The sequence below is a fragment of the Zootoca vivipara genome, chromosome 13, assembly GCF_963506605.1.
Source record: "Zootoca vivipara chromosome 13, rZooViv1.1, whole genome shotgun sequence".
Taxonomy (NCBI): Eukaryota; Metazoa; Chordata; class Lepidosauria; order Squamata; family Lacertidae; genus Zootoca; species Zootoca vivipara.
Window position 1 is genome coordinate 14,478,428 of NC_083288.1, and position 23,384 is coordinate 14,501,811.

A 23,384-nucleotide genomic window follows, 5' to 3' on the forward strand; every position below is an offset into this window, starting at 1 on the left:
TTCATAGTGGGTCTGGAACACAGCACAAGAAAGTGGGGCAGGGCACTCTCTGTTCTGCAAATTTCTGTCGTGAGAATTGCCGTGTTCGTTGGTTGTGTAATAAGCAAGCTTCCAGTGCCCATCATTGCATGATCTTATCATGTATATGTAACAGGGTAAGGAATGTGAAGCAGAGCACAAGAATAAATGAACAGCTCTCTCAATGGAAGGATGTGGAAAGTGGATGTGTGCTTTTTATTTGTTCATAAATGTTCTAAATTGGGGGGGGGGGTGAGCAGTGAGGTACCCAAGTTTGCTGATGATGCCAAATAGTTCTGTGTAGTTGAAACAAAAGGGGATTGTGAGAACTTCCAAAAGGATATCTCCGAAATGGGTGAATGGGCACTGAAATGGCAAATGCAATTCAGTGTAACCAATGTAAGACATTCATATTGGGGTAAAAAATTCTAACTTCACATATAAGCTCGTGGGGTCTGAACTGGTGGCGACTGACCAGGAATTGGGTGGGTAGCTCAGTGAAGGTGTTGACTTGTATGTGGCAACTGAGAACGGCAAATTCCGTGCTTGGAATCATTAGGAAAGGGATTGAAAACAAAGCTGTCGGTATCTTACTATCAGTATACAAATCTACACTGCAACAGCACTTGAAAAATTGTGCACCCTTCCAGACACTTCACCTGAGAGAGAATATTGCAGAGCTGGGAAATATTCAGAAAAGGAGAACCAAAGTGTTTGTGGGGTTGGAGCAACCCCTGTGAGGAAAAGTTACAGCAATGGGAAGATTTTCAGTTTAGAAAAAAGACAGGGGTGGAAACGACATGATAGCAGTGCATGCATAGTGTGTAGAGAAAGTGGCTAGGAAGAAGTTACATTCTGCCTCCACTGTTGGAAGAATTTGCAAGTGGGAGAATTCTCTTGCACTCAGGAGCTGCTTGGGGTCTTCCCCTAGGCATCTGGTTGGCCACTGCGAAAACAGAGTGCTGGACCAGATGGGCCTTTGGCCTGATCCAACAGGGGCCCTTCCTAAGTTTTTGTGTTCATGTCAGAACCTTCAACTGCAAAGAGCAATTTTGATTCCTATGCTCTGCTTGTGTCATGTTGCGTTATGGGTAAATGTTTTAAACAGGAGGTGGGAGAAGACTGATGGATGGGAGATGGTTGCCTTAGGACAGGGGCTGAACCTTAACAGAGGAATCCTAACCACCCTGTTACTGTTTAGGAGAGTGGGGTTCTGATAAGGTCGCTTTTTGGAGGTGGTCTGTCATCCTGGCTGAAAATAAATAAGTGTATTTGACCTCTTTCTGCAGTCACATTTGGAACAGACCGCTGCTTCAGCAACCCCCTCCTACCCCCCCCCCCCCCCGCAAAATGTAATGGGCATATTCACCTAGAAAGTTTGTTTTTCCATTCTCCAGGTAACATCCTCTTGGTAAATGGTACTGCATGCGGCGAGATTAAGATCACCGACTTTGGCCTCTCAAAGATCATGGATGATGACAGTTATAATTCAGTCGATGGCATGGAGCTGACATCGCAAGGGGCTGGCACTTACTGGTGAGTGCCCTGGTCTGTTTCTTGCACTGAACTACCCATAATATCGTAGAATGTGAAGAACAGGTTATTCAGCTGAGTGGGCCAAGTCATATTTTTTTTACAGGGGAAAAAAGCTGCTGGAAGAGCCCTTGCACCTATGGTGGAGCCCACCTTGAAAAACTGTGTTAAGGTGGACAGCTCTTCCGTGTGCTTGCGTCTCACACCACCAAGAAATAATCCATACATCCTTACAACACAAATAATTATAATAAAAACAACAATCTGACTGGGTTGTCCCAGTCACTCGGGGTGGCAGTAAGATTCCAACCTTGTAAATGACTGCCGTACTTGGCAATATGGAGTTCACTCCTTTGGTAACTTCTACTCAGAGGCATGGAAGGTTGATAGTGAGGAAAGATAGGGATTTCTATATAAATGAATATGGCTAGTCTGCAGCTGTTAATTTCTCTGCCCCCTAGGTATTTACCACCTGAGTGTTTTGTGGTTGGGAAAGAACCTCCAAAGATTTCAAATAAAGTTGACGTCTGGTCAGTGGGAGTAATATTCTACCAGTGCCTCTACGGCAGAAAGGTAAGCAATATAATTTGACTGCTGCTGAATTTACTGAGCTACTGAATCATAACAGCAAACTGAGTTTTTTGTTGAATTCTGTGGTGTCTTCGGCACAAAGTTCATGTTCCTGAGACTCTCTTAAGCTTTCTGGTTTAATTTTTTTTTACGCACATTTGTTGTTGTCATGACTTGAAGGAATTTTTCAGCATGTGTGGGGAAACTTCAGTGGAAGCTCCAGTGCTCAGGAAGCAGAGCTTCTATAACTTCAATTAAATAATTAACTTACGTTATGCAAAGGTCTCCAGGCAACCATATTATACCACCAAATAACAAAAAGCACGTGAATTATAAACATCATTTTAGTCTATCAAAATCCTGTGGAAAATATGTATTTACCTGGAGCCATAAAAATATCAGTGAAGGCACCAAGCAGAGCTCACTGAGAAGCACATTCCACAAATGAGGAGCACAGCTGAAAATTCCCTCCTTTCTCACCAACCTTCAACCTGGAGATGGGCCAATATTGCCTTGTTCTCCTCCAGTCATCTTACCTTAGCACTGCACCCCCTAAATGCAGCATTGATGTAATTAGTATTCTAGGTTCTGCCAACTGACGGGGTGTTTTGTCAAGTTTGGGAAGTGAGAGAGCTGATGCTTATAGGAAAAGGAGAGGGAAGCAAACTGGTAAGGGGCAATGATTGGGATGCATGTTGAGTGATCGGAAACACTATGGGATGAATAAATCTTTCTTACTGACTGAGAACATGTTCAGACTGGAATTTTGCTACCTTTTTAGCAAAAATCCATTACACATTTTCAGATATTTGTACACCACAAAATAAACTAATGTGCTAAAATAATAATAAATCGTCTACATTTCTGTGAAACCTACTGGATCCCTCTTGTTGAAATGTGAATAATGACCGTGTTCTAACATACGCATGTTGCACTCTCCCCTCCCCAGCCTTTTGGCCACAACCAGTCTCAACAAGATATTCTGCAGGAGAACACAATTCTGAAAGCAACAGAGGTGCAATTTCCTCCAAAGCCAGTGGTAACGCCAGAAGCAAAGGTAAGAGAGTGTTTCTATTTGGTATTGGCAAAGAATCTGGGGGAAATGTAGTGACAATCTGTACTTGGCGGATACCTTTTTAGCTTTCACTCAAATGGCAGCATTCAGTAATGGGTGACTCTTCCTATCCACTTGCAGAAATGCTTCATATTTCTACCAGGAGAGGAAGGCTCCCTGTTTCCACTGAGGTTGCAGGGATGTCTACGGCTTGTGCTGAGGAAATCATAGAGCTATTTTCAACAGATCTGTACTCCCCTCCCCCCCCCTTTCTGTTCATGACCAGGATGATGATAAAGTTGTACCTTGGATCCTGAACGCCTTGCGAGTCGAACGTTTTGGCTCCCGAATGCCGCAAACCCAGAATTGAGTGTTTCGGTTTGCAAACGTTCTTTGGAACCCGAATGTCTGACACGGCTTCCGATTTACGGCAGGAACTTCCTGCAGCTAATCGGAAGCCGCGCCTTGGTTTCCAAACATTTTGGAAGTCGAATGGACTTACGAAACGGATTCTGTTCTGCTTCCGAGGTACCACTGTATATATTTTAAAAGCTCCATAAAACAAAGGCAGCCTAGTCTAACGCTTTCCACCCATCAGTTGGGATTTGGAACATATCATTGCCCTGAAACTTGTTGCCCATTGATCCTCAGCAGAGCCAAAAACTCATTGCAGCTGGTGGCTTATCTTCTGCCTCTATCATAGCTTCCTTTTAGAAAGGATATGTCTGACAGCAAGTTACGTAGTGGAGTAAATGGAGTCCAGCTGTGCCAAGGCACCACTGTGTCCTCTGTCTGTATTAGAGCAGAACCTTGGACTTTATGTGAAGGTCACTTCCGCTCTGAACTTGACATCCAGACCCACCTTGGCAACGACTTGTGTTGTCAGTTAGGACAGATCTTTCCCTTTACTAGATGAATTAGACCCTTAGATGGTTGACCCTTGTTCCTGTAACCCTTTCCTTCTGTATACCTGCTGTGTTTTAGTTAGGGTTTGGTTTCCTTTGTAGTATTTACACACTGAGTGGTCAACTCCCCCAGTGGTAGTTCTGCCTCCGCTGGTGGATAGGAGTTAACACCCATCACTGGATTTCCTCCTCCATCCAAACAGAAGGAATTGTCCTGGTGAGGTCTGTAGTTTTCTGGTCAATCAGTGATCTCCGCAAGGTTCTCCCACTCTAAACCATCTGTCTACAGTGTAGTAAGCAGCACCATTCAGAAGCTAAGATTGAAATCTCTTCAGATCTGCTGAAGAGAGAAAAAGACAACCATGGCTCCTCTCTTTACTTTCACTCCGTGGTTCTGTTGTCAACTCACCCAGTTGGAGACCAGCTTACTGCAGCAGGCTGAAGGAGGGAGCAGAAAGGAAGGGTGGGAGAAGTCCCTGCTACTGCTTTTTATGCCATTCCATCAGACTTGAAGAGCGGTGCCTGGTAAAAGCTTAGCCTGGGAAGCTCCTTCCATGACCATCTAGACAATTGCAGGATGCCCAGGAGGGTGTGTTTTACTCACAATTTACTTATCTAATCATATAGCCAGTTTCTGCTTCTGGAAAAGAGCCACCAGTACCAACTTCTCACGCCCATTTTCTCTTCTTTCTGTTTGTCTTCCAGGCATTTATCAGGCGCTGCCTGGCCTACCGGAAGGAAGATCGAATAGATGTCCAGCAGTTAGCATGTGACCCCTACTTGCTCCCTCACATCCGCAAATCTGTATCAACAAGTAGCCCGGCTGCGGCTGCCATTGCCTCAACCTCTGGATCCTCTAATAACAGCTCTTCAAACTGAGCAGGAACAATAGGCCAAAAAGATACATATAACCGGAACTGCAGAAAGAAAACCGAGAGAGAGTCAGAGACGTTTTGAGAAGCAGCCTTCGGGATTGGCAAGGAATCCACAAAACGGCCTCCAGAAACCGGTATCGGGTGCTTTGTTTTCCTCTTGCGCTCTTGTCCCATCCGTAGAGCAAGGCATCATTGATTCTCGGGCAAGGTTCTATGGCGACTTAAGTCCAACTTAAGTGGCCAAGGAAGAGGAGATTGATTGGTCTCGTGCTGAGCAACGGCAAAGGCACTCACCGCTCTGGGCAGCAGAGAGAAAAGATGGCTCCATGTACTGTGAACTTCCAAACACCACGGACCCCGGGTGCGGTTCCAAAATGCAGGGTGCACACACACTGTGTGGAGAATTGCGGACTTGGCAGCAGGGTAAAGAGGCTGGACTTGGTCCACTGTCAATATTTAAAAATATGTTCCTCTTTTTTAAAAAAACAAAACAAAAAACGAAATAAAGTTTAGGCTACATCTCATTTGGGGGAAGGGGGGGGACCCCACAGAGCTCAATGCTGTGAGGTTCTATTGAGGGATCGGCATTGGACTCTTGTGGCCTTTGCAAGGGAGCCAAGTATCCTGCCTGTCGATAGCACCAGCATTAGCATGTCATCTCAAATAATTTCAGTTTTAAAATAACAACTTTTATTGGGGGGTTTTTGGTTGTAAGATGAAAAAACTAGCAGGTCAATGTGGCAGCCCCCTCTCCCTTTTTTTTAGATTGGCCTCATAAGCTGTGAAGGAGGAGTACAATGTAATGCAGAGGGTGCGTTACAGCTATGAACATAGGTTTCTGTCGTCGCTCCAGCCCCCCAGAAAACTGCTTTTTGGCAGGTACTTGACGGTTATCCCCCTTCAGAAGAAAACTAAGTGTTTCTAATTTTTTATTTTTATTTTCAAATGTTTTCCTCGTGTGGTGTTCGGATCCATTCACTAAAGTCTCTTTTGGGTGATGGCATTCTCTTTTAACACACACAAGGATGACAGAACTCTAGACAGATTACCTGCCTTCCCCTCTTTCTCCCTCCTTTATTTTCATTTTTTAAAAAATCTTTCTGTACTGTCTCAGAAGCATCAGCTACATTAACACCCCAAAAGGACACTTATCCTGAAGAACAGCTAGATTTTTTAAAAATATCTTAAACTTTGTGTTTCAGTTTCTTTATCAGAGTTTTGAGTTTGCTTTTTTCCCTTTCTTTTTTTTTTACATTACTGCTCTTGGTCCTTGACACTCTTCCCACCCCCCACCCCACTTTTTAAGAAAGACATGTAAACCAAAGAAGAATCCAGTTGCTTGAATCTTGTGGCAGAATGCTACTCCTGCACGTGGCCAAAATGTTGTTTGCGGAAAACCTTGAAAGCCGTACTGTATGGTCAGGTACCCTGGGCAGGACTTCGATTCTGCACCCACAAGTGATGATTCTCAACCCTCCCTCCTCAGCTTCCTGCAGATTGGGGTGCAAGGGGCGAGGCGAGGGGGACCAAGCCATATTGAGATTTAGGGGACTTGCTTGGGAGCTGAGCTGGGAAGTGGAGGCTGCATGTGTGTTCATCTCTAGCTACTCCTGCAGATCAGGTGGAAAGGACCTGGGTGGGCGAGTGTAGGTGGGTGTAGCTGTCTTGTGTTTGCCTCACCCTCCTTTATTCCCCCAACGGCTTAATCACCAGGATAGAAAAGGTACCATTTGACCAGAAGGCGAGCCTGTGCCTCTGTTTAAATGGCATTAAATAAAGTTGCAAAGGGAAGTGAGGAAATGTGATGTGTCATCATTACAAATGAAGGTCCTGCAAAAAGGCTCTTGAGATATGCTTTTTTAAAGAAAGAAAGAAAGAAAGAAAGAAAGAAAGAAAGAAAGAAAGAAAGAAAGAAAGAAAGAAAGAAAATCTCACCCCAAACAGGTGCCATGAGTCCACCTTTGGGGACAGAAGGGTTTTCCTCATTTTTTCCTGAGAAGTGAGGGTGTAGCTTTTTTTAGTTCCTCTGGTGGAACAACTGATATTTGGACTCCTTCTACTGGGCATAAACTAAGTGAAATCTAGGGCCAGAGGGAAAAGCGAGCATATCATTTAGGCTATTGTTAAGGCTTCTGGTAAAGTTTACACACAGACACACACAAACAAACACCCCACCCCACAATTTGCCTCTGAGCATGAGAATAAAACACACACAACCAATTATTTTGTCTTTTCTTCCCCACCCCAACCTCCTTTTCTTGTCCTAGGAGAAAACCAGGTCTTACATTAATTCCATTTAGGGTTTTTCTAGTCCATGGTTACTCGTCATTTGTTCACCAAAACGCAGCTTGGGGCTATGTGTGAGCTGGCAAAATGCAGGAACTGGTGTCTTGGCTGCCACAGCAGAATACAGCTGCTGTCTGCTTGCTGAGCCCTTGTCTAACCCTGTATGGGGTTGGGCTCATGTTATATTTCTGCAGCTAAATTCAAGACTTGAAGCATGCTGTCCTGGAAAGCGCTCAGTCCTGGCATTTTATCCTCCCAATTGCCATTCTTGGAATTTAGCCCAAAGCAAGTTTTCACTTCAGGCAGGTTAAAACTTGGATTTACCAGCTTGTGATGGAGCTGATTATTGATCACTCTTGGAGAGAACCCTGTCCCAAGTGAGACTTAAAAAGAAGTTTTAAAATTTTGTTTTCTAAAAGCCCAACCTGCCTTTGAGCCATAAATTGTATTTCTTTCCCTTTCTCCACCCACCCACCCCAATTTACATAGTGACTGTCAGATGTTTCAGTCACTATTGGTTGTGGCTGGGTAGGAGCCTCCATCTTTTCCTGGTGTTCATCACAGAAGCAGGATAGATCTCTGGATGGAAAATGCAGACTGTGACTTTCCCTTTTCTCTCCCCCCCCCCTTTTTAAAGCTGTTGCTGAAATGGGTTTTATTTCAGGTAACAAAACTTTATTGCCACACTGTTCATTTTACTGAGAGGAAAGAGGAAAAGGTGTATGGATTTGTAACTTGAAACTAGGCCAGACTGTTTTGGCTTTGCCCAGCAGACAAAAATATGGATATTAAACAAGTTTTAAGAAACTGAACTTGATGGTTTGTTGCATTTGAACTGCTGGTTGGTCCTTATGCTATGGGGGCAGAGACATGTGGCACAACCTGAGGAACCAAATGCTCATCACATTTGTTAGGATAATACAGACTGATCAAACAGCTTATTAGGTGCCATAAAATACTATTACCCATCCACAAAGGGAACAAAAATACTAAATAGAGTCATAGTTCTGGCAACACTTTCTGTTGGATCCGTTGAGTTCATAAACAGTACTGGGGTGGCAATTGTCTGAATAGCACAGGATTATTATTTTTTTAATCTGAAGTTCAAAAGAGCAAAGCGAAGCTGGGGCTAAAGTTCCAGTATAATTTTTTTTGCCTTGCCACATGACTAATGAACAGAATACATTATGCAGATATAGTTGACAGTGCATAACTTCAAAAAGTGGTAACGTTATGTGGAATCAGGCCTCGTGCAGATTTCTTCTATTTTGCCTTGCCAGTGCAGATTCTTTCCTTTTATCACTAGAGGGCAGAGTAATCGCAAATACAGTACTTTGTGAGAAATTTGTGACTTGTGAACACTCTTACCATACCTTGTCCTGCAAGAAAGACAGGTTCCTGCGAGTCCAAAGCACGCACTCACAGGGAATATTGTGCACATAATTAATTTATTCAATTTTTTTATTTAAAGCATTTCTACCCTGCTATTCCTCAAGAAGAGGCCAAGGTGGTCAGCAAAAAAAATAAGTTAAAGCATTATCAAGGGGAAAGATTAAAAAACATAAGATCTGTGGCCCAGTTCCATTAAAACCATTCCCAGCATTGTTCATTGCTCAGGCCTTGCCTCTTGCTGATCAGCCTCAGCTACTGTCATGCATAGTTTTTGTTTTATGATTTGTATAGCACTCAGTCGCCCCCAAATACAGGGATGCAGCAGAAATTGGTTTTCCCAGAGGAAGCTGTTGGTCATCTCAGCCTGAGTAATTGCTCTGGGCTTGCTTCTTCCCAGTCCAGAAACATGTCCAGAAGAGTATTGTGCAGAAGAATGGAGCGGAGTCTTCTATGGCCGTGTCATTTTCACTTCTAAATTATAAAAAAAAATAAACATTTTGGAGTTTAACCATGAAGTGTCCCTCCAGTTCAAAGCCTGAAATATATGTGTCTCAGCTATCAGAAGTTTAGAAAACACTGATACCGGTATAATTGTATTCTGCAGGATTGCTTCATAATTTAAAGGGTGCTTTATTTCATCAGATGTGTTATCTGGTTTGTAGTATTGTAAGACAGAGATGGGGAACTGGGGGCCCTCCAGATCTTCTGCCATTCAGCTGCCATCGTCCCTACCATATTTGCCATGTTGACAGGAGCAGGTGGAAGTTGGGATTCAGCAATATCTAAAAGGACTGCAGGTTCCCCATCCTAAAGATCTAACAGTATATTGGATGTTCACTGAGCTCCATCAGTGAGTTAAAAGCTGCGTAGAAAAGAGAGGATCCATTTCTGTCAAAGGGGCATGCAGCCTGCAATAGACAGGCGTGCACAGCGACTCATTCAAAATGCGAACGGCATGTGCTTTTATATTCCTTCAGGTGTGGCATGTCAAGGAAATTCTATGTGGCAGGCATGTGTTTCACAGGGAGCTACAGATAAATATTCTTCCAAGTGGCAAATTTGAAACAGGTCCATGAACTCCCATCTCACTGGACAAGAAAGACCTGGTTCCATCTTTTCCCCCTTTGCTAATTTTGCAACACCCCGGAGGAGCTGGGTCTCTAGTATGAATGATAAGAGAAGAAAGAACTTGGTCCACCAATAGCCATCTTGTTACTTCATCTTTACCCGATTTACACCAGAATTTTCCACTGCAGTCTTGATCTTGGAGGGTGGACGTCATCTGAGAGGGTGTTGGATCATGTATAAATAGGCTCTGAGCACAGCCCTAAATCCCTGTCCTGGGATATACCTAGGTGTTGACAAGGTCCCCAACTGTGTCTTGCTATTTTAAGTGGCTGCTAAATTGCTTTCTAAACTGACCCCTCTGCATCTTAGCAATTAAGATCCAGGAAGATACAGTGGAACCTCGGTTTATGAACACCTCGGTTTATGAATTTTCGGTTTATGAACGCCGCAGGCCCATCTGGAACGGATTAATTCACTTTCCATTACTTTTAATGGGAAAGTTCGCTTCAGTTTATGAACGCTTCAGTTTATGAACAGACTTCCGGAACCAATTACACCCATGTTTCAGTTTATGAACGCTTCAGTTTAAGTACTTCGCGGACCCGTCTGGAACGGATTAATCCACTTTCCATTACTTTCAATGGAAAAGTTCGCTTCAGTTTATGAACGGTTACTCCGCGGACCGTCTGGAACGGATTAATCCACTTTCCATTACTTTCAATGGGAAAGTTCGCTTCAGTTTATGAACGCTTCAGTTTATGAACAGACTTCCGGAACCAATTGTGTTCATAAACCGAGGTACCACTGTACCGGTAACTCTGTCACGGTCAGCGAGGGCTCTTCTCACCCATCACCAATGTTATCCAAGCCAGTGGTTCCCAACAGGTGGTCCGGGGACCCCCAGGGGTCCGCGAGCTATGCCAGAGGGGTCCGCAAGATGCTATTAGAATAAAAAATATATTAAATATATTTCGTATGATAACAGATTTTTTGTTTTGGCCGCTTCCTGCATGAGCAGAGTCTAGCGCAAAACTAGAATTAGATAGAGGCAGTAGTTCTGCTGTATGCCGTTAGGTGGCGCTTTACAAACACTACTATTTTGCAAAGAGGCAGCGCGCGCATTCTACTAACGCTCACCTCCCCAAGATGCTTTGCGCGCGTCGGCTTCATTTGTGCGCTACTGCGCAGGTACCCTGTCTTCTCCATTCCCCTCCCTCCTCCCTGGCACACGCTGCCTCTTTGCAAAACAGTAGTGTTTGTAAACAAAGCGTTGTTTTTCGCGGAAGCTACAGTTCGCGTAGTTAAAAATGGGCCGTTGGTTAAAAAGTGGTTCGTTAAAACGACAAAGGCCTACAGATGAAGAGGAAGAACTGTAAAAAAACGTATAAATATAAAATATAAAAAGACTCTTAATTTGGCTCTCACTTTTTAATTTTAGGATTAGGAATTAATGGGGGTCCTTGTCACAATAGCGGCTCGATGAGGGGTCCTCGAGAAAATTTTGTTGGGAACCCCTCATCCAAGCTAATCTAGTTTTCTTCTGGGGTCATGTTAAGTACCCCCCCAGTGCTTGTCCTTCCAGCAGAAGCACCAAGGAGTGGACAAGGACATCCTAGGGTAACTGTTGGCCCCATGGTAACTGTTGGACATAATGGTTTTGCAAATACCAGCTCCAGATTTAAGGCAGTGCAGGTGGTTGTTCCCCTGCACACAGCTCCAATCCAAGGGGGCACAAAATAATAGTAATAGTAATACCTATATTTATATGACTACCTACTGAGATCCATAAAAAAGCAACTGTAGCAAAAGGAATTATTGTGAAAATAATAAATATTTCAGGACGGCACCAAATTTTGTCCTCGCTCCAGGCACAATATTACCAAAGTCCACCTCTGCAAATACCATCTCTTCTAATGATGTTTTTATTAATAGGGAATGTTTCTAGTCTTGGAAGATGTTAGATTTCTCCAGAATGTGTGCATTGTATGCTAAGAGTTGGAAAGGCAGCCTTGAAACTTTTGCTGCTGCCAGTCAAAGAAAGTAGTGATAGGCTATATACTGTACTAGTCTCTCACTCAGTGGAAGCTACAATCACGTTCATAACTGGTGTTTTCTTTGATACTGTTTGCTAAACCCAGCGAAAGCGAGAAGCATCCCTTCCTATTTGTGTGGCTATCCAAAAAGTCCAGGAAACTTTTAGTACAATAATCTTAAGCGGAGCTTGGGTGACCCTCTGTCAGGGATGAACAGTTCGTCCCTGACAGAGGGATTTACAGGTAGGTAGCCATGTTGGTCTGAGTCGAAACAAAATTAAAAAATTCCTTCAGTAGCACCTTAAAGACCAACTAAGTTTTTATTTTGGTATGAGCTTTCGTGTGCATGCGCACTTAAGCTAAATAGGCTATAGCTATAGCCTATAGGCTATAGCCCCACGCTTTTGGGGGCCCCCCAAAAAAAAATTAAGGAAAAAAACCTGGATGTACATTTCCAAAATATAAGATAAAAAATAAAATAAAACCTGCATACAGCAACAGTGTTTTGTGTTGTGTAGGCTCCTATTATGTGCAAATGGCTTTACCTATTAGGCCCATCGATTACCATATTCAACATATATTCAACAACAACAACAACAGCTACAATTTGTTGTTGACAAAGGACAGCTGGACATATAAAGGGCCCCATTACCTTCAGTAGCTTAGGGCCTCATCAAACCTAAATCCGGCCCTGGATGAACTAAGTAAGAGATCCCTGCATTGCAGGGAGTTGGGCTAGATGTAGCTGGTGTCCCTCAGAACTCTATGGTCCTATGAGAACGCGCGCAGGCACAGCTTCCGCTCCTTGTGAGGGGACGGGAGGACCTTTCAACCATAGAGTTGCCCAGCGGGATATCTGGGCACAACAACCTCTCGTCGCCTGACTTCCTGTCTGTGTCTGTGTGTGTGTGTGTGAGAGAGAGAGAGAGAGAGAGAGAGAGAAAGGCTACGGCTGTACAGAAAGCGCAGGGCCGCCTACAACTCTCGGGCTTCTCTCCCATTCTCTGCTCCTCCGCAACTACTTCGCCTTCGCGTCCGGGGACGACGACGACGACTCGGCGCATCTCCTGCGAGGGCTGCTTGCTGAGGGGGCCCGGTATCCTGAGGGGCGAAAGATACCGCGCAGCGCAGGCCTTTTCGCGCGCGAGGCCGCCTTTACCTGCCAACAGGTGTTCGTTTCCCAGAGCGACCCCCGTCCGGCCCGCGCTTCCCTCCCCGGCACCGGGATGGCCCTCAACAAATCTATGCACGCGAGGAACAGATACAAGGACAAGCCGCCGGATTTCGCTTTCCTGGCGTCCAAGTACCCGGAATTTAAACAACACGTGCAGATAAATTTGTCCGGGAGGGTGAGGTAAGTTCTCAATAGCGTCTGTATGTATTTTGTATAATATAATATAGTAATATTGTATTATAATTTTTATTATTATTTATTTATTTGAAATCATTATAGAAAAAAAAAGTTCAGGAGAGTCTTTATGTATGTTACAGTTGCTGCCAGAATTATAATCGCAAAAGGCTGGAAGGGAGAGGATATATCCATCTAAATTAGAATGGCAAAACAAAATAAGAGAGTTTCGGTGCGTAAGCAGGATAATTTTATAAAATAAAATAAAATTTATATAGTAAGTCAAATAACAGAGAAAGTAAAGTTTAAGTGTAAGTTTAAGTAAAGTTTAATTCGGGAACGCAAGGGGAAAGATCAGAGGTCTTTGATCGCTAATGGATGTACAAAGCAAGTACTAGTTAAAGAATCAATAATTGTTTATTGTTTATTTTGTATTTTGCCTATAACATCTATTGCATATGTCTGTTACAAAGTTTTCAACCGATAAAGCATTTAAAAACTGGGGAGGAGGATAAAATCATTTTTATTTGATTTTACAGATATGAATTTAGAACATTACAAATGCATATCCATATATATAGATTACTCTGAATCTCAAGACTTCCCCCCACCCCCTCCATGGGTCTCTGTTGTCAACATTTACAGCTGCATATTATTCCATACAAAAATAATAGTATTATTTTTATAACATATTAATTTTATATTATAGAAATAATACTATAAATAATATCATGGAACTAATATTATAAATAATAATCTTATTATTGTTGGTAGCCTAATATAATGTAACAGAAATATAATTATATTAGGCTGCCAGCAAGAATCACACTTTATACCGGTAGCAAAAAGGCAAGGTTTTTTTGTTTTTGTTTTTGTTTTTTTTGCCCTGCATCCAAAAACTTGAGCCGTTGAAAGGGACACCCCACCCCAGTCAGTTAATCCAACCTGCTGCAGTGCAGGAAACTTTTTGCCCTACGTGGTGTCCAGAGCCAGGTTACTGAGATTAAGTGTCTTATGCTCTACCAACATAAACAGGAGTTTATGATATTCATCGTGTTCATTTGCAGGCACTTGGGCCTGGTTCAGCCTTGGAAATAAGCCCACAAATGCTACTAGATCACTAAGAGACTAGTAGCCTGCAGTTTCCGTTCCAGGCAAAGAGCGCACCAAACCGAGCTCCTCTTTCTATGGCCCTTTCTATGGCCCTCATTGGTGCTCACAAGTGGATATCAGTATTTTCTTGCCACCTCCACTAAAACAGCTTTTTAACCTCTGGAAATTTACTGGCCCAGTCAGCTTTCTGTACTGGGTAGTGTGGTAAGATAATCAGGCTTGGGTTGAACAACAAGGCCTCAAAGTTTTTCCCCCAGAAACCTTTTCGGCCTGCGGTATTTCCTTTTAAATTCCCTGCTATTCTTATTTGCAAGGCTGAACATAGCCAAGTCTGGCATCTGTAGTGCATTCCACACTATGTTCCTTGATGCAAAACAGGAATTCTTCCGCTTACCTATATCTTGTGCCTTTCAGTGTGAACTTCAAGGACCCAGAAGCAGTGAGAGCTTTAACATGCACCCTGTTGAAAGAAGACTTTGGACTACAAATTGACATACCTTTGGAAAGGCTCATTCCGACTGTTCCCTTGAGGCTCAACTATATCCACTGGGTCGAAGATCTGATTGCTCAGCAGGATGCTGCTGCTAAAGATTCAGCAACATGGGGAATAGACATAGGTATGCTTCGGGTTGGTGACTAGCAGATCAGTCCTAAGTCCCACTACACACGTGGGCGACTTGTGTTGTCATAATATCGCCATAATTTAGCCTATGTCTTGTAAGTTCCCAGCACAAAAGTTGAGGAAAGGGGGGAATGCTATTACAAAAAGCGCAGAGCAGAGCATCAGCCACACCCCAATATATAATGGGAGTGGACTGGCTATGCTGCAATGATAACCAGACACCCAGACACTCACATCAATGGGCAGACACCTCTGTGGTGTCTCCTTCCCCATACGTAACCCACCAGGCAAAATGACACCACTGTGCCCTCCCTTGTAATGAATTGGGGCTGCTGGTATGTGTTTGTTTATGTCCATGAGTCCTGAGAGAGGATACATATAAGAGTTTTAAGAAGACAAATGTTTGCAACGCTATTTGTGTAAACTTGTAAAGTTCACACAAAATGTCCTTTCTACATAGTTTTGATCACCAAAGATTTCCCACATCAACTCAAGCATGTGATATGAAGCCAAATTTGTCTTTGTTACTTTCTCCCTTTCAGGGGTTTATGTCCTTCTGTGGGTGTGATCTGACTGTGGGTGTAGATTTAGTCTGAATCCCTTGTGAAGGAGTAAGTGCCTTTTGACCCTAAGAGTCCAGTGGATTGTTTTTCATTCATGCCACTTCTGTAGCCGGTACAGAGTTCTTTAGGGGACAGCGTTGTAGCAAGGCAGGTACAGGTAAGAGGGTTTGCCATATCCTGCCCAGGTTTCTGCCCCAATCTCCCACTTTGCTGGTGGAGTTTGGTTGGTAAGCTATATCTTCAGTGGTTGAGGTTTATGTGGGGTTATGCTGGTGTAGCAGGGTTTTCACCACACACCATTGCTCCCCAGCTAGCACATCCAGGAGTAGGGCTGCACCCTAACTTTGATTTTCAAAATTGATTCATTGAGATACTGTGAAGTACAACAGAGAGTTTTCATAGTAGAACGGCAAAGAATAACACTGAATGCTCTAGCTGGATTGCAGACTCTGTCTGTCTTTGGTGTGTCAGTTCTTTACTAGCCTTCTTTTGCCTGCTTGTGAAGTATCAAGTGTTGCAAGGTATTTTGTGGAATAGGAAATACTCTTCTCAAACAGTGGCACTAAGTAGAAAGTAATTTAGCATGTTCTACCTAATAGTACTTGCTGGCCAACTGGTAAAATTCATAGATAGATACCGGTAGGTAGGTAGGTAGGTAGGTAGGTAGGTAGATCCTTAGAAAATGCATTATGGGTTGTATATTTTCAATGCTCTTTAGTGTTTTAACTTTTCTTGGGTGTGTTGCAGGAACAGGTGCATCTTGTATTTACCCATTACTTGGTGCAACTTTGAATGGATGGTATTTCATTGCAACAGAAGTGGATGATGTGTGTTTCAGCTTTGCCAAGAAAAATGTGGAGCAAAACAACTTATCCAACCTTATAAAAGGTATCATTGTACTGTATCCCTCTTGTCCCAATCTTATGCTGCAAAGTAGTTTGCATACAGGCCAAATTATCCATGCATTGCATTATTTTGGAGCTGTTCGTTTGGGTACAGAAGCAGAGAGTTTTGTTTATACAGTGGTACCTTGGTTCTCAAATTTAATCCATTCTGGGAGTCCGTTTGACTCCCGAAACTGTTCAAAAACCAAGGCATGGCTTCCGATTGGCTGCAGGAGCTTCCTGCACTCATTCGGAAGCCACGTCAGACATTCGGCTTCCGGAAAAGGTTCGCAAACTGGAACACTTCCAGGTTTGAGGCGTTCGGAAGCTGATTTGTTCAACAATTAAGCCATTCGGGAACCAAGGTACCACTTTATATAATGATTCCCCACCTTGGATTTTTGTTGGATACTAGTGCCAACAGAGAAGAAAACAATCCCCAAAATTCCTAACCACCTTCCCAATCAACCCAACCCGTAAAGAGCAGAGAAAGAAAAAAAGGGGGGGGGGAGGTTAAAAGAGAATGGAAGGGGGTGGCTGGCAGAAAGAGCGCCAAGAGGAAGCATAGCAACAGCAGAGGTTAGGGGACCTAAACTGTGAGAGATCTGTTGTATTACTACTCCTCATTGCTTGTTCAGCTTTTGCTACCGAAGTGGCTCTCCAATCACCGTTGGAAAAGTGAGCAACTATTTTATGAAGTCTAACAATAGTCATCATCATCATCATCACTTTTAATTTGTATACCGCCTTTCCATCATACAATACTCAAGGTGGTTTACAAGCTGAAGAAACAGAATCTAATGAAATACAAAACACCCTTATAACAATCTAATGCAATAAGTGACATACAGTGGTACCTCGCATGACAAATACCCTGCAAGACGATTTTTTCGCAAGACGAATGCATCTTGCGATCTGATGGTGACTCGCAAGACGAATTCGTTTTGCGAAAAATTCATCTTGCGAATTGCAGTTTCACATAGGAATGCATTGAAATTTAATTAATGCGTTCCTATGGGCAAAAAAAGAAATTTCAGTGCATTCCTATGGGAAACCGCGATTCGCAAGACGAATTTTTTGCAAAACGAATTGACTCGCGGAACAAATTAAATTCGTCTTGCGAGGTACCACTGTAATAGCATTTCTATTGTGAATGTCCATGATGTGGCCAACGTGTTGTGCTATTGTTATGATATTAAGCTTTCCACCTTTATGAAAGTGTGTTGCCTTTGTCTTTTTGTTTGAAGTAGCATATAATGATTTCTAGAAGCTCGGTTGAAAGTAAGCAAATGTCTGGTTTCCCCCCTCTGTGCTTCCTTTTCTTTCAGTGGTTAAAGTACCACAAAAGACACTCCTGCTGGATGCCTTGGAAGAAGAGTCTGGGGTCATCTATGATTTCTGCATGTGCAACCCTCCTTTTTTTGCCAACCAGCTGGAAGCAAAGGTATGTTGACTGCTGATCCTCTGCCCTGGGCTTCTCCTGTTTGTGTTGACACATGCTCATTCTGGAAAGGCCCCTTCACAGCTGAAACGTTTGAAGTATAATTTGATGCTGTGTAGGAAGACAGTTGGGAGAGGCGGGAAAACCTTAGCATCTGTAAAGTTTTTCATACAGTCAGTTTGCATGGCTACGGAGGAAGCTAAGAGGTAATGATGCCCGCTTTCATTCTTTGCCAGGGAGTAAATTCTCGTAATCCCAGAAGACCCCCTCCCAGCTCTGTCAACACTGGAGGGATCACTGAGATCATGGCTGAAGGAGGAGAGCTGGAATTTGTCAAGAGAATAATCCACGATAGCCTGCAGCTTAAAAAAAGATTACGGTAAGAATTTAAATATAATATTTTTATTATTTATATGCCACCCATCTGACTGGGTTGCCCCAGCCACTCTTGGCAGCTTCCTACAAAACATAAAAAACGCAATAAAATATCAAACATTAAAAACTTTCCTATACAGGGCTGTCTTCAGATGACTTCTAAATGTCAAATAGTTGTTCATTTCCTTGACATATCTCCACCGTAGATTAAAAACAAAAAAATCAATCCTTTCCAGTCCTCATAGGAAATAAAATAAAATCATAATCATCATAATGTTGATGATGATGATTTATACAACTGAAACCATTGATTAATGTGTGTGTGTGATGTGGCCCAAATTCCACTGCTTGGAATAAAGTTGTTGGGTTTTGGTTTTGAGCAGCTGTCTTGCTCTAGTAGGAAGAAAAGGTGTGCTCTTAAAGTTATTTCCAAATCTTGGCGTATGGATCACCCATGACCGTAATGAGAGTTTGCAGTTCTTCCTCAAAGCATTTTCCTTTTTTAAATTGGTAGTCATGAGACCTCAAGTTATGAAACTTGAACCCCCTAAGAGGCTAGTTTTGAGAGAGGCTAGTCTGATTTCTAGACTCTTTGGTTCTGAAATGTCTTTCATTACTGCAGGTGGTACAGTTGTATGCTGGGGAAGAAGTGCAGCCTGGCACCCCTGAAAGAGGAGCTTCGGGTCCATGGGGTAAGCATTTCTGTAAACACACCGCAGCTATCTGTATTGCATCTGTTTGCAGCTGCACTTTCCATTTGTGTAAAATACTAAACGGTTTTTCCACTGGCAGGCTGCAGAGCCTGGCACCCCTATCGCTCTAACACACTACTTGAAAGGAGGTCCCACCGACTGCAATGACACTTAGATCCAGGCAGGTGTGTGTAAGACACCAACCTTAGTCAACACAGCAGAGATCTAGTAGTTGAGAATCTAATGCACGGTGGATAAAAGTAGCAGCATTCCTTGTGCATTAAAACCTGTTCTTTTCAGAGGTGTGTTCTCACCAACAACCAATATGGGGTTCACTGCGAGACATGTATCTCCCTCCTTCGGCTGCATGCAGGGCTCCTCAGCCCAGCCCAGCTGCGGCTGCTGGGAAGGCTGTCCTTCGGAACCCCTTTTGCAGAGGTTCTAGAACCTGGATTGAAAATGCAGGTGAAAATAGTGGTAGCATTTTCAATGCCCCACCTGTCTGTTAAACAGCAAAGATACACCTCCCTGCAAGGAGAAAAAGAGTGTGCCAATCCTGTTGTGCCAGCTTTCTAACTACAGGGAGTTGTTTTCTGTGGGAGAGCACTCAACACTGCCTGCCTCTGCAGTCTGAAGTAGCCCAGTCAGTCCTCTTTATGTTTGTATCCTGCTTTTTCTTCCCCTGAACTCATTTAAACCATAGGAATCCATGGTGTGCCACCATGTAGGAACTAGCCTGACCTAGACTTGCTTAGCTTCAACAAGGTGGCTGCATCTTGTGCCTTCAGAGCATTTCCTGGCCTTTAGATTTCTCTTCCCCCTTCCTTGTTCCTGCTTCATTCTACTGCACTATAGACCCAGCCTCATTTAGCTCGCTGTGAACTGGACAAGAAGGTATTTTTCTATGCTGCCTGTGATCAGAGGCTTTGGAGGAAAGGGCCGCAGACACCTCCCTGTGTGTGTATGTGAAATGCTGTAATTTTGAGCTAAAAGACTAAAATGCCACCATGGGATGTTTTGGGATCCCAGCTCAAAATCGGTCTGAAGTCGTAATGAGTTACTGAAGGAAATAACTCCCCAAACGTAAGGCCGGCTTGCTGTTTTTCTTTGTGCAGGTTCCTAAGGTCACCCACACTGAATTCTGTCAAGGTCGCACCATGAGATGGGCGCTGGCTTGGAGCTTCTATGAAAATGTCAAAGTGCCAGTAAGTGCCCGTGTGTCTTTCCCGCAATTCGCTATCTTGTGATTACCACTTAGGACTCTCCCTTGATGTGTCACAAGCTCCAAAGCAATTTACGTAGGCCTGGTGGGATGGGGTGAAGAAGATCTCTGTTTGATAAACACACATTCAGATCTCTCTTTAGTTGCACAAAATTACCGGTACTTGAGCGATTGCTCGAATAATCAAATTTCTGCCCCTCCCCCACCTTTTTTTGCTTCTTCCTTAGTTCCTTGACAGCATACGTCAACTATGTCTGTGAACATACAGACTGTAGCTATCAGATTCAGGTGTACGAAATTCTCTTGGACCATAGTACATAGTTGGCAGAAATTGAATTACATGCTTTGTTATTTTTTTCCCCAATTGCTACTGAACAGTTCATTTTTTCCCTCCCTTAGTCCCTATGTAATGTATTTATTTAGCAATAATTGTGCTTTTGTGTGAAACGTTCTCCCATTTCCCCTATTTGGGGATTTTCTTTCTTTCCAATACTAATCGTACATAAATTCTAGCTGTTGTTGCTATACGATGTAGTTCTTGTTTTGGGCCCTAAGAAAGCTTAACTTACGGAGTTCACAGAAGGAATATTTCCCATTACCTCTTCTCTCTACAGCCACCTGTGCCCCCCGAGATGTTATTGGGGGAGGGACTCCTGAACAACATGTGATGTAGCACACATTGAGGGGTGGGGATGGAAAATTTTCCTTCCATGAACCTCCTTAAGTCACCACATCTTGACACTAATTATTAACACATTTTCTATTCACGCCCTGAATACTGCATTACTATTCCTTAGATTTTTAATTATTCCATTTCCTCTTTCCCCCTCAGTCACCTCCTTCTAAGAAACGAAAGCTAGAGAAGCCTCGGAAACCAATCACATTCCTAGTCTTGGCGTCTACAGCCAAAGAGTTAGCTACCAAAGCTTCCTCAGTGGGGATTGATGCTGTTGAAGGGATAGCAGTGGTTGCAGCGTGGATTAGAAAAATTCTCACTGACCTGAAGGTAATAGTAACTGCAACCTCCCCCCTTTGCTTTCCTCTATTAAATGTGATGTCGTTTCAGGAAGCAGCAAATTTACATCAGCGAATCACACTAAAACTCTGTGCGCGTTTGCTTCAATAGGTTCAGCACAAATGCGTTCCCTGCGGGAAAGACGAGATCAGTTTGTTCCTAACAGCTGTAGAAAACTCCTGGATCCACTTACGGAGAAAGAAGAGGGATCGTGTCAGGCAGCTGCGCGAACTTCCTCGAGCCTCTGTGGATTTTCTCCAAGCCGCAACAGAAGGAAAGAACTTGAACGATGCAAGTAACATCACAGAAGGCGGCCAAGGTGGTCCTGCTGGAGGAGACAAAGAAGGACTTGCTGAAGATGGCAGAGATGGGCCTGGGGAAGACAAGGAAGGTCGGTCCACGGAAGGTGGAAAAGACAGATCCACAGAAAAGGCATTGGCGGTACTTGGTTGCAGCCTTGAGTCACGAGAGGATGACAGACTGAATAGTGCGCCTGATGCTGAAGAAGAAAACCTCGAGGGACATACCAAAGAAAACAGCCCAGCAGAGGAACCGGCTGTTGTTTTAGCAAGCTTAGAAGATTCCAGTGATGGAAAAGAGGAGAGGTCCAAGGCCTTTGAAATTGGCTTTGAACTTGGACATGGTGAATGGTTCCTTTTCAAGTGTATGTTAGTTGTGAAGAAAGAAGGGGATGATTCTTTAGTAGAAATGCACTGGATTGAGGGGCAAAACAGAGACTTAATGAACCAGCTGTGTACCTATTTAAAGAACCAAATATTTCGGTTGGCCGCAACTTAAGGATATACGTGAATGAGGAGCATTATGTTAGCCTTATTTTTGTAATCATGGCTTTTGTGTTGGCATATATTTAAGAACATCTTTGCAATGAAAAGTGGCTATTTTTAAATCACTTGTGAAGTTTGAAGTTCTGGAAATCCATAAAGGCCTTGAAAGTAATTTATGGATAGCATCCAGACTAAAGTAGGAGCACTTAGTTCTCATTGAAACCAGTGTGAAAATTCAGTCATGACTCAAGTTGCACAGACTTCAGTGGGAGCTAAGTGCAAACTAACATAATCATGGATCCTACGCATTTTGTGTAACAAATTTTTAACTGTTGAGATAACATATTAGAAAGCAGCACTGTGTCTGCCTTAAAAAGACAACGTCGTTGTGAATTCTTCATTGGCTTTTCCATGTGCTTAGTGGGAAATTCCCACAGTTGTATCTGTGCCGTTTCCCTTGACAAGTGATATTATTGGCAACCATGAGTCAGCAGCTGTGTTCACAGGTCACAGTAAAGTGGGGTGATGAACAATTAAACCTGAATGCCTAGATTACTCCCGCTTTGTTCCTCTACCGATAATAAGCAGCAAACTATGATTCTTGGCTAACCATTACATTTGAAATCAAAACTCTGGTTTGTTTCACTCAAACCCCCATTTTGGTAAGCCAAGAACCAGTACGGCAAAGGGTGTTCAGGTACAAGTTACAAAGAATTATGGGATGGATTGAAAATATATAAAGACGCTTTAGAGACTTGGCAAGCATGTGTGACATACTAGAACCAGGTGAAACATCCAAAACATTTTAAGTCGGGAAGAATTTGAGTGCCGTAAAATGGATATTATAAAGAGCGCAAATTTGACCGTGTTAAGCTACGTGATGATGTGATATATTGATTTTTTTAATATTAAAATATCACATAATAAAATATTTTTTTAAAGCTGCTGTTCTTTTTTCAGGTGAACAAATTGTGCAATGTTGCACCCGTTTCTTAGAGCTCCCTACTGCCCTCTGGTGCACAATTCATGCAGTTCTAGTCGTCCCTCTAGTTGCTCTTTGCTTTCTGTTTGATTTTACATATATATTATTGCAGTTGTTTCTTCTCTCTTACCTTGTGAGCAGTGGGCCTAAGCTGGATTCTTCTGCAAACTGTGTTGTAAGGAATTTTACCACAAGAACACACCTTTGGATGGAGGCTTTCTCTAAGTAAGGGAGGAAAACATCTCCCTCTGGGGATTTAAACTTGCTTGGGGATTTAAACCAGGACTCAAAGTGAAAATCATGATTCTAGAACAAGAATAGAAAGCTAGTAACTCTCACCAGCTCCAGCCAATATGGCCAGGGATGATAAAGAACAATACAAGTTCTCTGCTGTAGAACAGGAAGCTGAGCAAAAGAAATGTCTCCAAAGGGACTGGGAAGGGAATGGGTCACGATCATCTTTTCTTTGCACTAGCCTACAAGCCCTGCTTATTTAACTTATATGCAGAATTCATCATGCGAAAGGCTGGACTAGATGAATCCCAAGCCGGAATTAAGATTGCCGGAAGAAATATCAACAACCTCAGATATGCAGATGACACAACCTT

General features: G+C 43.1%; 2 protein-coding genes across 6 annotated transcripts in view; both read left to right on the plus strand.

Annotated features, from left to right (window-relative positions):
• Positions 1-11,228, plus strand: part of TLK2 (tousled like kinase 2) — a 38,962-nt gene extending 27,734 nt beyond the window's left edge. For all 5 annotated transcript variants that reach the window (XM_035134824.2, XM_035134821.2, XM_035134823.2 and 2 more), the window contains 4 exons: positions 1,416-1,554; positions 2,013-2,124; positions 3,071-3,178; positions 4,786-11,228. In XM_035134824.2, the coding sequence (XP_034990715.1) occupies positions 1,416-1,554; positions 2,013-2,124; positions 3,071-3,178; positions 4,786-4,959 (533 nt within the window). In that variant the 3' untranslated portion in view covers positions 4,960-11,228. The remainder of the gene's footprint in view (positions 1-1,415; positions 1,555-2,012; positions 2,125-3,070; positions 3,179-4,785) is intronic.
• A 1,404-nt stretch (positions 11,229-12,632) lies between these two features.
• METTL16 (methyltransferase 16, RNA N6-adenosine) lies at positions 12,633-23,169 on the plus strand. The gene is made up of 9 exons (XM_035134825.2): positions 12,633-13,088; positions 14,610-14,812; positions 16,128-16,268; positions 17,593-17,708; positions 17,942-18,084; positions 18,703-18,772; positions 19,888-19,977; positions 20,827-21,000; positions 21,121-23,169. Exons 1-9 carry the CDS (start codon positions 12,961-12,963, stop codon positions 21,805-21,807), a joined length of 1,752 nt encoding a protein of 583 aa, XP_034990716.1. The 5' UTR covers positions 12,633-12,960; the 3' UTR covers positions 21,808-23,169.
• Positions 23,170-23,384: the final 215 nt, after the last annotated feature.

Bases quoted from the DNA above. Each gene is read 5' to 3' on its own strand.
- METTL16 (XM_035134825.2), top strand. From the start codon at position 12,961: ATGGCCCTCAACAAATCTATGCACGCGAGGAACAGATACAAGGACAAG. The intron at 14,813-16,127 runs GTATGCTTCGGG...GGTGTGTTGCAG, and splicing joins AACATGGGGAATAGACATAG to GAACAGGTGCATCTTGTATT. The intron at 21,001-21,120 runs GTAATAGTAACT...TTGCTTCAATAG, and splicing joins AAATTCTCACTGACCTGAAG to GTTCAGCACAAATGCGTTCC.